The 12,106-nt window shown below is 39.5% G+C and overlaps 1 protein-coding gene across 4 annotated transcripts in view; it reads right to left on the bottom strand.

Annotated features, from left to right (window-relative positions):
- dok7a (docking protein 7a) overlaps positions 1–12,106 on the bottom strand; it is a 72,781-nt gene that overhangs the window by 58,588 nt on the left and 2,087 nt on the right. For all 4 annotated transcript variants that reach the window (XM_079810737.1, XM_079810738.1, XM_079810739.1 and 1 more), the window contains exon 3: positions 3,275–3,490. In XM_079810737.1, the coding sequence (XP_079666863.1) occupies positions 3,275–3,490 (216 nt within the window). The remainder of the gene's footprint in view (positions 1–3,274; positions 3,491–12,106) is intronic.

Below are 12,106 nucleotides of genomic sequence, written 5' to 3'. Positions count from 1 at the left end.
GGACTTTGCTAAGTGGTTTCTAGGACACCTGTGTGGTTGCTAATTGGTTGCTAAGGTATTTTATGTGGTTGCAAGGGCTTTGCTAAGTGGTTTCTAGGACGTTCTGTGTGTCGTTCTGTGTGGTTGCTAGTTGGTTACTAAGGCATATACCCCCGGTTTCACAGACAAGGCTCAAGTCTAGTCCCAGACTAAAATGCATGTTTGAGCTGTTTTAACTGAAAACAACTTGCACTGGCATTTCTCAAAATATGTCAGTGCCATTCTTTTGTCTTAACACGCACACCAGTAATGTTTTTTTCCAAGGCACATTTTTTAAAGATACTTAAATGCCCAAATTGAACTAAAGCCTAATCCTGGTTTAATCTAAGCCCTGTATGTGAAACTAGGCCTTAGTGTGGTTGCAAGGGCTTTGCTAAGTGGTTTCTAGGATGTTCTGTGTTGTTGCTAGTTGGTTACTAAGGTATTTTGGGTGGTTGCAAGGACTTTGCTAAGTGGCTTTTAGGATGCCTGTGTCGTTCCTAGTTGGTTGCTAAGGTATTTTGTGTGGTTGCAAGGGCTTTGCTAAGTGGTTTCTAGGACGTTCTGTGTGCCGTTCTGTGTGATTGCTAGTTGGTTACTAAGGTATTTTGGGTGGTTGCAAGGACTTTGCTAAGTGGTTTCTAGGACGCCTGTGTGGTTCCTAGTTGGTTGCTAAGGTATTTTATGTGGTTGCAAGGGCTTTGCTAAGTGGTTTCTAGGACGTTCTGTGTGCCGTTCTGTGTGGTTGCTAATTGGTTGCTAAGGCATTTAGTGTGGTTGCAAGGGCTTTGCTAAGTGGTTTCTAGGACGTTTTGTGTGCCGTTCTGTGTGATTGCTAGTTGGTTACTAAGGCATTTAATGTGGTTGCAAGGGCTTTGCTAAGTGGTTTCTAGGACGTTTTGTGTGCCGTTCTGTGTGGTTGCTAGTTGGTTACTAAAGTATTTAGTTGGTAGTTGGTTACTAAGGCATTTAATGTGGTTGCAAGGGCTTTGCTAAGTGGTTTCTAGGACGTTTTGTGTGCCGTTCTGTGTGGTTGCTAGTTGGTTACTAAAGTATTTAGTTGGATGCAAGGGCATTGCCAGTTGGTTAATGGGGTGTTCTGGGTGACATATGGTTTTTAGGCTAGTGCTAGGTGCTTTCTAAGGTATTTTGGGTGGTTTCTAGGGTTTTGCAAGGGAGTTGCTAGGACACTGAAAGGTGGTTACGGAGTTATTTTGGGTGTTTGCTAGGACATTGCAAGGTGATTTCTAGGGCATAGCCAGGTGGTTGGTAGTTGACTGCTAGATATTTTCTAAGGAATTCTGGGTGGCTGCTAGAGTATTTAGGGTGGTTGATAGGTGGTTACTGAAATTCTGGTTGTTTGCAAAGGCATTGCTAGGTGGTAACAAAGGTAATCTTTGTGGTTTCAAGGGAATTGCAAGGTGGTTGACAGATGGTTGCTAGGTATATTATGGGTAGTCTCTAAAGTATTCTAGGTGGTTTCTTGTTTCTGGGTTGTTGATAGGTGGTTACTAAGGTATTCTGGGTGGTCCTAGGGTTTCTGAATAGTTTTTAGGGCATTGGTGGTTTCTGAAGTATTATGGGTGCTTGCAAGTTCAGGTTACACTTTCACCGTAAGCCGACTTGCATACCGCTGACCGCTGGAAGCTAGTTATTTTAGTCTATAAAGTTTTACATATGGATATTTTTATCACACAAATGCGCCACTTCGCTTCAGAAGGCCTTTATTAATCCCCCAGAGCCGTGTGGAGCAGTTATATGATGGATTGATGCAATTTTATGGACCAACAATTCACTGCTATTATAAAGCTTTGAAGAGCCAGGACTTTTTTAATATAACTCAGATTTAGCCCCTTGTACCCTACTCCTTGCCTTAGTAAACAGCACTAACTAGTAAGCTCTAGTAAGTGTTCCTGATGCTAATGTCACTCACTTACTTTTGTCTGTGCAGTATATCCCATCTAGTAACAGCTTCTCTTTGTGTGTGTAAAATGTGATGAGGGAATGCAGGCAGGGTTAAACCTGTCAGCAGTAACTTTGAAAAAGATTTATGAGGGTATGCAAATCAAAAAAAGAAGCAGCTACATACACAAACAGACACACACAGCTGACTGCATCACATGCCTGCTCACAACTACAAAGGGCCCTGGTTACACCTGGAATTGAGAAGCCTTTTGGTCGATCAGATCACAAGTGGACGACGCTAAATACAGGTGTAAAAAGGGTCTAAAACGTTTTGAGCTTGTTCACTTTCAGCCACTTCCAAGGGTAGTCGAAAACGCATTCGACAAGATTTCTTTCATAGTGTAGATGCTCATGTGGTCAAATGTGTTCAAACAGCCACAAAAGATGGCTCGAGACCCAAGTTTGGTTTGAGTTCAAGCTCATTTCTTTGTGTAGCTGATGCATAATGCGGCTCAATGTTGGTTTCAACATCAAAACATAGTTGCTTTAAATAGTATATGCTTTAAATGCTCTAATTGCTATTCAAGTGTTTCACTATGTTGCCTACCTCATATACTGTAGTATTATAACACTTACTAGACACGCCATCTTCAGTATCACATGATCTTTCAGAAATCATTGTAATATGCTGATTTGGTGTATTTTATACTATTATAATTGGAGGTCGACCGATTCATCGGTTTTGCCAATTAATCGGCACCGATAGCTGATTGGTGGAACAATCGGCTATCGGCACAAATCCATACTGGGTTTTTCTGGGTTGCGTCAGTTGCTGGAGCGGCTGAGAAGGGTGCGCTGTCATTACACAGTCCGAGAGCGTTGAGAAGGATCTGCTGGCATTATATTGCACGAGAGCAGCCTCTAGAGGCGAAATAAAAACGTTCACTGACATTGTTTATATTGACACATGAGGCTGCGTGCTTCACGGAGAGCGCTGATACTTCAAATAGGCGTTTAAAACACTGACAGCAAAACGGAATGAATACAGAACATGTCAGTACATGTTACCAAGTCATTACAGAGTAATTCATTTGTTGACTAGATTGACTAGGTTAACTCCATTCTAAAAACTATCGGTTGATTAATCGGTTATCGGCAAGTGCGGTCTAACATAGTTATCGGTATCAGTAAAATTTACTATCGGTCGACCTCTAATTATAATAATATAAACCTAAACTATTTGACTAAACTAACCCTTTATCATGGAAGCAGATACATATAGCTGTGAGTTATCAGTCAATGTGGATTGTTTGTGACCATGGGTTTTATGGGTTGAATGTTGAACTCTGACCTTCCCCGAGGCAGTAGCGCAGTCGCAGGTCCCAGCTCTGCAGCACTTCCCTGCTGTCGAAGCCGAGCACGGCGGTTTGACTGAGACACAGGATTGAGAGGATGAAGGGAACGCCGTCAGCGCTGACACACGCCTCCAGACCACAGATGTGCTCCAGCGTCAGGCTGCTCCTGTCCTTCCCACCGCGCTCCTTAAACACGTACAGCACCAAACAATCTGAAACACACAGGTTTACACATTAGCTTTCATAAAGGACTTATTTAAAGAGATTTATGAACCTTGACATGCAGTCATGAAGGTATGAATGGTCCACTTGACTTTGATGACAAAGACATGACTTTGGTTTAATAAAAGACTTTGATTTGATTGACTTTGAATAAGAAAAAAATAGTATATATTCCTTCTAAATATATATATATATTTTTGTAAACATTTATAAAAACATTTAAACTTTAGTTAAAAAAAGTGAATTTTAATTTAGAAATTAAATACATAATAGAATAGAAATGGTATGTTCCAGTCGATGTATATATGAAATGCATTTGAATGTATTTTTGAACAAATTAATAGATCCAGAAAAAATGCCGTCTTTGAGTTCCTTCGGTTTTTGAACACGGCCCTGGTATTTTGTTGTTGTTTTTAAAAGAAATCAATACTTTTATTCATTAAGAATGCATTACATTTATGAGTAAATGAAGATAAGTCATACAGATCACAAGTTCAGTATGGAGTACCACAAGGCTCAGTACTAGGACTGTTGCTTTTCACCCTGTACATGCTACCCTTGGGAGATATCATTAGGAAGCATGGCATTAGTTTTCACTGTTATGCTACTCAGCTCTATATTTCTTCGCATCCTGATGAAACTTACCAAATCACAAAATTAAAGGAATGCATAGCTGAAATACAAAATCGGATGACTAGTAATTTCCTACTACTTAATTCTAAAAAAAATGTCTAATTATTGGACCAAAAAACCTCCGCACTTAATACCCAGAATACTGTCAAATACTTGATGGCTGGCCTGTCAAGTCTTTGTTGTCAGTTAGGAACCTGGGTGTGCTTTTTGATACCAATCTTTCATTTGAAAGTCACGTTTCTAGCATCTGTAAAACCGCATTCTTCCATCCTAAAAAATACACCATATTGCCTAAAGTATTGGGACACTAGGGCTGGTCCGAATACCATTTTTTGAGCTTCGAAGCTTTGGTAGTAATCAACATCGAATATTCGAAGCTTTGGAGGGAAGGAGCTGAACATATCCTTCTCTCTAATAAAGGCTGGAATCTGGAGAAGTGGCGCACCTCACGCGGGCAGGGCTTTTATGCTCCGCGAACAAGCAATAAACTAGTGATACAAAGCACACAGGTCTGTTAGGCTACGTCCCAGTTTTGATATATTATAGTAGCTAGTAAAAATAATTCTGTTCAGTTTTAGAACAGACTAACAGACTAACTAGAGCCCCTATTTCTGCCCCTGGGGCCGGGCTTCGGGCCAATTTTCAAGTCATACCTCAAACGCGGGCTTTTTCCTTATTAAAAGAAACAATGAGGTGTGCAGCGCTGGTGGAAACAACATGAGACCACGACACCACGACTGTCCAGACTGCTCGCACAGTGTTTAGAGTAGCCGCAAATGAGTAAAGCAAGCCAACACGCAAACTGCCGAACATCTTAGATGCTCAAAAACACAATCATCTTCATTAAAACGAATGAGACTAAGGGCCCTATCTTGCACCCAGCGCAATTGACTTTGTACACCGACGCATGTGTCATTCCTATTTTGCACCCGCGCAAAGCGCGCTTTTCCCTCCACAGAAGCACGTCGCTAAACTAGTGAATGAACTTGCGCTACCTGGGCGATGTCCTCTGCTGGCGTCAGGTCCTGAGTAGAGGCAGATCCACCTCCCGTTACACGGCGTGCCCGATTGATGCTGGCAAGCTTGGACTTTCCCTGTCTTCTGATGTCATTGTAGCGCTTGCGGCACTGGTGCGACGTCCTGGGGATGCCAGCTGATGAAACAATTGTGGCTATTTCCTCCCACGCCTGTTTAACCGACGCTATTTTGGGTGGGTTTCTTCCATCCCCATACAACACAACTTCTCTGTCTTTCACTGCTCTTACAAGAACATCAGTCTCCTCGGCTGTGAACCGCTCCTGGCGTGCGCCTGGTAAATACGCCATAATAATAGCAATCCATAATGGAACTTGCGCACCTGCTTTTACAGGGAATGTTGGATGACGCTCTGATTGGTTTATTCACGTTACGCCCAAACCACACCTATGAATAATGAAGCTACTTCAGACCAACCCATTTTAGATTTGCGCCGGGCGCAAGAGCCATTTATCCCGCCGGGAAAATAGCAACAGCGCCGAGACCTGCCCACAAAGTTACTTGCGCTTCGCGCTTTGACACTTGCGTTTCAGATCGTTAAAATAGGGCCCTAAATGCTCTTACAGTGCTTAGGTCACTTGTTCTGATATTGCGGTCTTTGATCTTGAAATGAGCTGATGAATAGCCTATAATGCAGCTCATATTGCTTTCGTTGACGTGAACTCCGTTAAATGTGCATAGGCTGCGCAATAATTGAAGATTGGATTTATATGAATTTTGCGGAGAGGTGTAAGTTAAGACAACCTGCCTTATTTGTATTTATTTATTTTTGAACACGTTTACTCAAAAAAAAAAAATCTTATAATAAGCAAGACAAGTCAAGTGTTGATTTAAGAGGATAAATGGATCAAACGTGTTGTTAACTAACTGTCCGCTTGGTCGTTACTTTAAAAAAACAAAAACTTTAATTTAACAAACAAAAAAATGCTTTAAAATTTTTTCTAAATTAACTTAATAAAGAAACGAAACGAAATATAACTACTTTGACATTAAAAACAATGAACTATTTTAATGGCTGCAACGATATGTAATAGGGAGGAATGTTTATTAAAAAAAAATGGTCTGTATGGCACTAAAATAAAAAATTAATTAAATTAAAAAATAAATAAATAAATAAATAAACAAAACATGTCACTTCACTTTATTTGTTTCATTTGCGCCGTTGTGAGCAGCATCTGCCTGCCTCAGCTTGTCAAAAATGCCTTTTTACTGTGGTGGTGGTGATAGTAGGCTATGTTTAAACCAACATTGTGATGCTTGAAGTGTTTTATATCTATGGATTTTATTATAAGTAAGACAAGTCCAGTGTTGATTTGAGAGGCTAAATTGATCAAACATGCGGTTAACTCACTGTCAGCCGCTGGCCGCTTGGTCGTTACTTTAAAAAAACTAAAACTTTAACAAAAAAAAATGCTTAAAATTTTTTTCTAAATTAACTTAATAAAGAAACGAAACGAAATATAACTACTTTGACATTAAAAACAAAACTGAACTATTTTAATGGCTGCAACGATGTGTAGGCCTAATAGGGAGGATAAAAAAATTAAATAAAAAAATAAAAAAATCACGGGACTCGGGCCGATAGTTTTGGTAAGCTGTCGGACACGGCCGGGATAGGGCCTTGATTTGAGGACTAACTAAGACTAACTACAATTTAAAAACTGAACATGCCACTTGAGCCAGACTAACGGGCGTCTCCGCACATCAGCAGCAGCAGTCAGATCATATTCTTCACAAGAGCAAGGAGCTAAAATACAAGATGATCTCGGAATATTTGTTAAAGCGCCTATTTAAGGGAGTTTGTATTAAAAAAGTATTGAATTTTATAGTGATTTTATAGTGTAAACATATGCAAGCGCGAATGAGAGCCGTTTTGAGCGGGATGCCAGGTGTTCGCGAAAAACAAAAACAAACAACGAATATTCGAATCACAAATTTGAAAATCGAATAGCAACCCATCGAACGAATATTCGAATATTCTGGCCCAGCCCTATGGGACACCCCTCCAAATCATTGCATTCAGGTGTTCCAATCACTTCCATGGCCAAAAGTGTATCAAATCAAGCACCTAGGCATGCAGACTGCTTCTACAAACATTTGTGAAAGAATAGGTCGCTCTTAGGAGCTCAGTGAATTCAAGCGTGGTACTGTGATAGGTTGCCACCTGTGCAATAAGTCCATTCATGAAATTTCCTCAATAATAAATAATCCACGGTCAACTGTTAGTGGTATTATAACAAATGTGGAAGCAATTGGGAACAACAGCAACTCAGCCATGAAGTGGTATGCCACGTAAAATCACAGAGCGGGGTCAGCGCATGCTGAGGCGCACAGTGTGCAGAAGTTGCCAACTTTCTGCAGTCAATAGCTACAGACCTCCAAACTTTGTGTGGCCTTCAGATTAGATGTGTTCTCTGGAATGATGACTCACGCATCTCTGTCTGGCAATCTGATGGACGAGTCTAGGTTTGGCGTTTTCCAGGAGAACGGTACTTGCCAAGTTTGCATTGTGCCAAGTTTGGTGGAGGGGGGGTTATGGTGTGGGGTTGTTTTTCAGGGGTTGGGCTTGGTCCATTTAGTTCCAGTGAAAGGAACTCTTAATGCTTCAGCATACCAAGACATTTTGATGCTACCAACTTTGTGGGAACAGTTTGGGGATTGCCCCTTCCTGTTCCAACATGACTGCGCACCAGTGCATAAAAGCAAGGTCCATAAAGACATGGATGAGCGAGGTTTGGTGTGGAGGAACTTGACTGGCCTGCACAGAGTCCTGACCTCAACCCGATAGAACACCTTTGGGATAAATTATAGTGGAGACTACGAGCCTGGCCTTCTCATCCAACATCAGTGCCTGACCTCAAAGGGTGGGCCAACTCCATATTAAACCCTACGGTTTAAGAATGGAATGTCATTAAAGTTCATGTAAATAGAGTTTGACCGTTTCATCGGTTTTGCCGATTAATCAGCACCGATAGCGGAATGATGAAACAATCGGTTATCAGCTAAAAAAAACGTACCAATAGTTTTTCTGGGTTTCGTCCGTTGCTGGAGCAGCTGAGAAGGGTCTGCTGGCATTATATAGACCGAGAGCGGCCTCTATAGGCAAAATAAAAACTATCACTGATGCCTCGTGTTGTTTATATTGACAAGTGAGGCTGTGCGCTGCACAGAGACCGCTGACACATCAGATGTGCGTTTAAATCACAGACAGCGAAATGGTATGAATACAGAACACTACAATACATATCATTATAAAGTAATTAATTGGTTGACTAGATGCTGCATTAGCAAGGAAACAACAGCAGTGTGTATGTACTTTGTCGAGGCTGAGAGGACGCTAACATTAGCAGAACCTCAAGCAGTTAAAACAATGACAAAAATACACAAAAGTCCAAACCAAATGTTGCAGATATAAATATAATGTCGTGAGAAAAAAACTGTATCGTCATTACATTACAATTTCAATACATATTTTGTTATTTTGATTAGATAATCGTGTTCTAAAAAAGCATGACTGTTTGGATTTAGATTAAATGGTAACACTTTACAATAAGAATCCAATTGTAACATTAACTAAGGTTAATAAATGCTGTAGAAGTATAGTTCATTGTTAGTTAGTTAATTTCAACATTTACAAATACATTTTTTAATTGAGTTAAAATTTTAGTTCCTTAGTTAATGCAATATGAACTAACATGAATGATCAAAGTATAATTGTATTGCTCAAATATTAATACATGCTATAAAAATGTATATTGCATAATGCACATAGTTCATGTAAGCTAGCTAATACATCCTTGTTAACAAATGGGATTTGCAAAGTGTTATCTATGGAATTTACATGCATGCTTCTAGGTTATAGCTAAAGAAACACATTTTACTTTTTTAAATTATTTTCTGTAGAATTGTGTAGAACTTTTCATTTTAATATATTCATATTTAAAGATGCATTTCATGGTTCAGTACTGTATTTTTATGTCTTGCAATAGAGTTCAGCACTGTGTTATGTTTTTTTTTTATTATTATTATTATCCAGTATCCATTTTAAAAACTATCGGTTGATTAATCGGTTATCGGCAAGTACAGCTCAACCTAGTTATCGGTATCTGTAAAAACCACTATCGGTTGACCTCTACATGTCAAGGAAGGTGTCCCAAAACTTTTGGCAATATAGTGTATATCTGAATTACGACATATGCTCTCAATGCAAAATGCGGAACTGCTAGTTCATGCTTTCATGACCTCAAGGCTGGATTACTGTAATGCTCTACTGGGTGTTTGCCCAGCACGCTTAATAAACAAACTCCAGCTTGTCTAAAATACATCAGCTGGAGTTCATTCTAAAACCAGGAAGTATGGCCATATTAGCCCGATTCTGTCAACACTGCATTGGCTCCATATTAAACATCATATACATTTTAAAATCTTGCTAATTACTTACAAAGCACTAAATTGGTTTAGCTTCCCAGTACTTGAGCGAGCTCTAAACGCATTATTGTACTTCATTGCGATCTCAAAATTATGGCCAGTTGATAATACCTAGAATATCAAAATCAACCGCAGACGGTAAATCCATTTCCTATTTACCACCTTAACTTTGGAACAGTCTTATCACTGTTTGTGAAGCAGACACAAACTAGACTAAAAGCACATCTCTTTAACCCTCTGGTGCTCTTCGTTTAGGGGTTGCATTGTTTGTCTTCCCGTCATAAGTGACCAGACACCTAAAAATTAAACTTCCTCCACCCCAGTAAAACCAGAGCAATTGATTTTTTTTCAATAATATTTTTTCTTTTTAATTTTGTATTTTGAGATTAATTGATGGTATTTTTTTATATTTATGTAATAATTATGGTCTATTTTTGCCATTGAAAATTATACAAAAATGTTTTTTTGTATTTTTTTTAATTATTGCAGTATTTCGGGTTAAAATAGAGACTAGGCCTTCAAAATATACTTTTTGCAGGCAGATTAGTGCCCTCTTTTGGAATTATTTAAGAAATCATGCAACCATGTGTGTAATCACTAGAGGTCTCTATGGAGAGGCTTGAGAATTCCCTAGTTCTCTTTTGAACACATTTAATGATTTTTTTGATGGATTGGAATATATATTTAAAAAATCTCAAAGACAATTTATTATAAAGTTTTAGATTTATTTATTTTTTGTTAGAAATATAGATTTTTTTTTCAGTGAATTTGTGTTTTTGCAGATTTCCCATTAATTTCCTATGGTGGTCATTTTTGACCGAAGAGCACAAGTGGGAGTATTTTTTTAAGACCACGTAGCATGCTCAAATCATGCCCTCAATTTTTTTGTGTGTTTACATACCTAATGCTAGAAAAGTCACCAAGTTTCATATCATTCTGATGAAGCTGTGATTTTTTAAAATGTAGTTCATAGGTTGAGTTTTTCATAGGTGTGTGTGTGTGTGTGTGTGTGTGTGTGTGTGTGTGTGTGTGTGTGTGTGTGTGTGTGTGTGTGTGTGTGTGTGTGTGTGTGTGTGTGTGTGTGTGTGTGTGTGTGTGTGTGTGTGTGTGTGTGTGTGTGTGTGTGGGCATGTTTTTGTGAAATATCAGGACACAAATGTGTATAATGACATGGGTATGACATAGGTATTACAAAAAGAGGGTGAAATATGAGGACGTTCCCCATGTCCTCACTTTTCAAAATGCTTATAAATCACACAGAACAAGTTTTTTTTCACAGAAAGTGAACTGCACAGTCTCCTGTGAGGGCTAGGTTTAGGGACAGGGGCAGTGTAAGGGGATAGAAAATACGGTTTGTATGGTATAAAAACCATTACGCCTATGGAATGTCCTCACATTTCACAAAAACAAACATGTGTGTGTGTGTGTGTGTGTGTGTGTGTGTGTGTGTGTGTGTGTGTGTGTGTGTGTGTGTGTGTGTGTGTGTGTGTGTGTGTGTGTGTGTGTGTGTGTGTGTGTGTGTGTGTGTGTATGAGTGTGTGTGTGTGTGTGTGTGTGTGTGTGAGTGGATGTGTCAATATCACACTCTTGATGTTTTAGAGTGTCACCCCTTTACTGCTGTGTACTTTTTTTCAGCATCGAGGCCGATTTGTCGATTGTACACACAAATATTCAGAGAATTTTTGTGTTTTGCCGATTTCCCATTCATTTCCTATGGTCGTCATTTATGACCGAAGACAATGAACGCTACTTCTTTTTTTTTACATGCTCGAATCATGACCCCAATTTTTTGTGTTTACATATCTAATGCTAGAAAAGTCACCAAGTTTCATATAATTCGGATGAAGCAGTGATTTTTTAAATTTCAAAACAGAAAATTTTCCGGTCAGAAATGGCCGAAGCGCACCAGAGGGTTAACCTAGCATACACAGCACATTATCCATTTCTATTATTCAAATCAGTTAAATGAGTTAGGCTGCATTTACTAGGTCAGCCAGAACTGGGAAGACTTCTTATAACACCCGATGTACTCGTTTACATCTTAAGAAGAATGGCATCTACGCTAATATTAGTCTCTCTGTTTATCCCAAGGTTTACTGTAGTTAGCCGAATCCGAGCCGTATCCAGATCAGATGGAGAACCTGCACCTAGACATGACCACAACGCAGCCCTGAAGTGCCTGCAGAGATAATGTTAACTTGACTCTCCCCTGTGAAGGCCTCATCGACACGACAGCCAGTGGCACTGATCCTCAACAAACCCGTCTCCATACTGGCGTGATGAATCCGATCTTCAACCAGATGGAACCGGATTAAATATTTGAATGTTCCAATCTCAATCTGACTTCTGACCTGTTGCTGCCTGAATCATCACACTGTGTTCGTTCGTTGTCCAGAGGAGAACTGTCCCTATCACCTGATTGATGGAGTTTGGGTTCTTTGCTATTCAATAATATTACTGATCTGCCTGCATTGACACCATTGTATGAGAATTGAATTGAATGTTTTCTT

The sequence above is a fragment of the Gobio gobio genome (assembly GCF_949357685.1).
Source record: "Gobio gobio genome assembly, chromosome: 2".
NCBI classification, from domain to species: domain Eukaryota; kingdom Metazoa; phylum Chordata; class Actinopteri; order Cypriniformes; family Gobionidae; genus Gobio; species Gobio gobio.
This window is presented reverse-complemented; position numbering and strand designations above follow the sequence as displayed.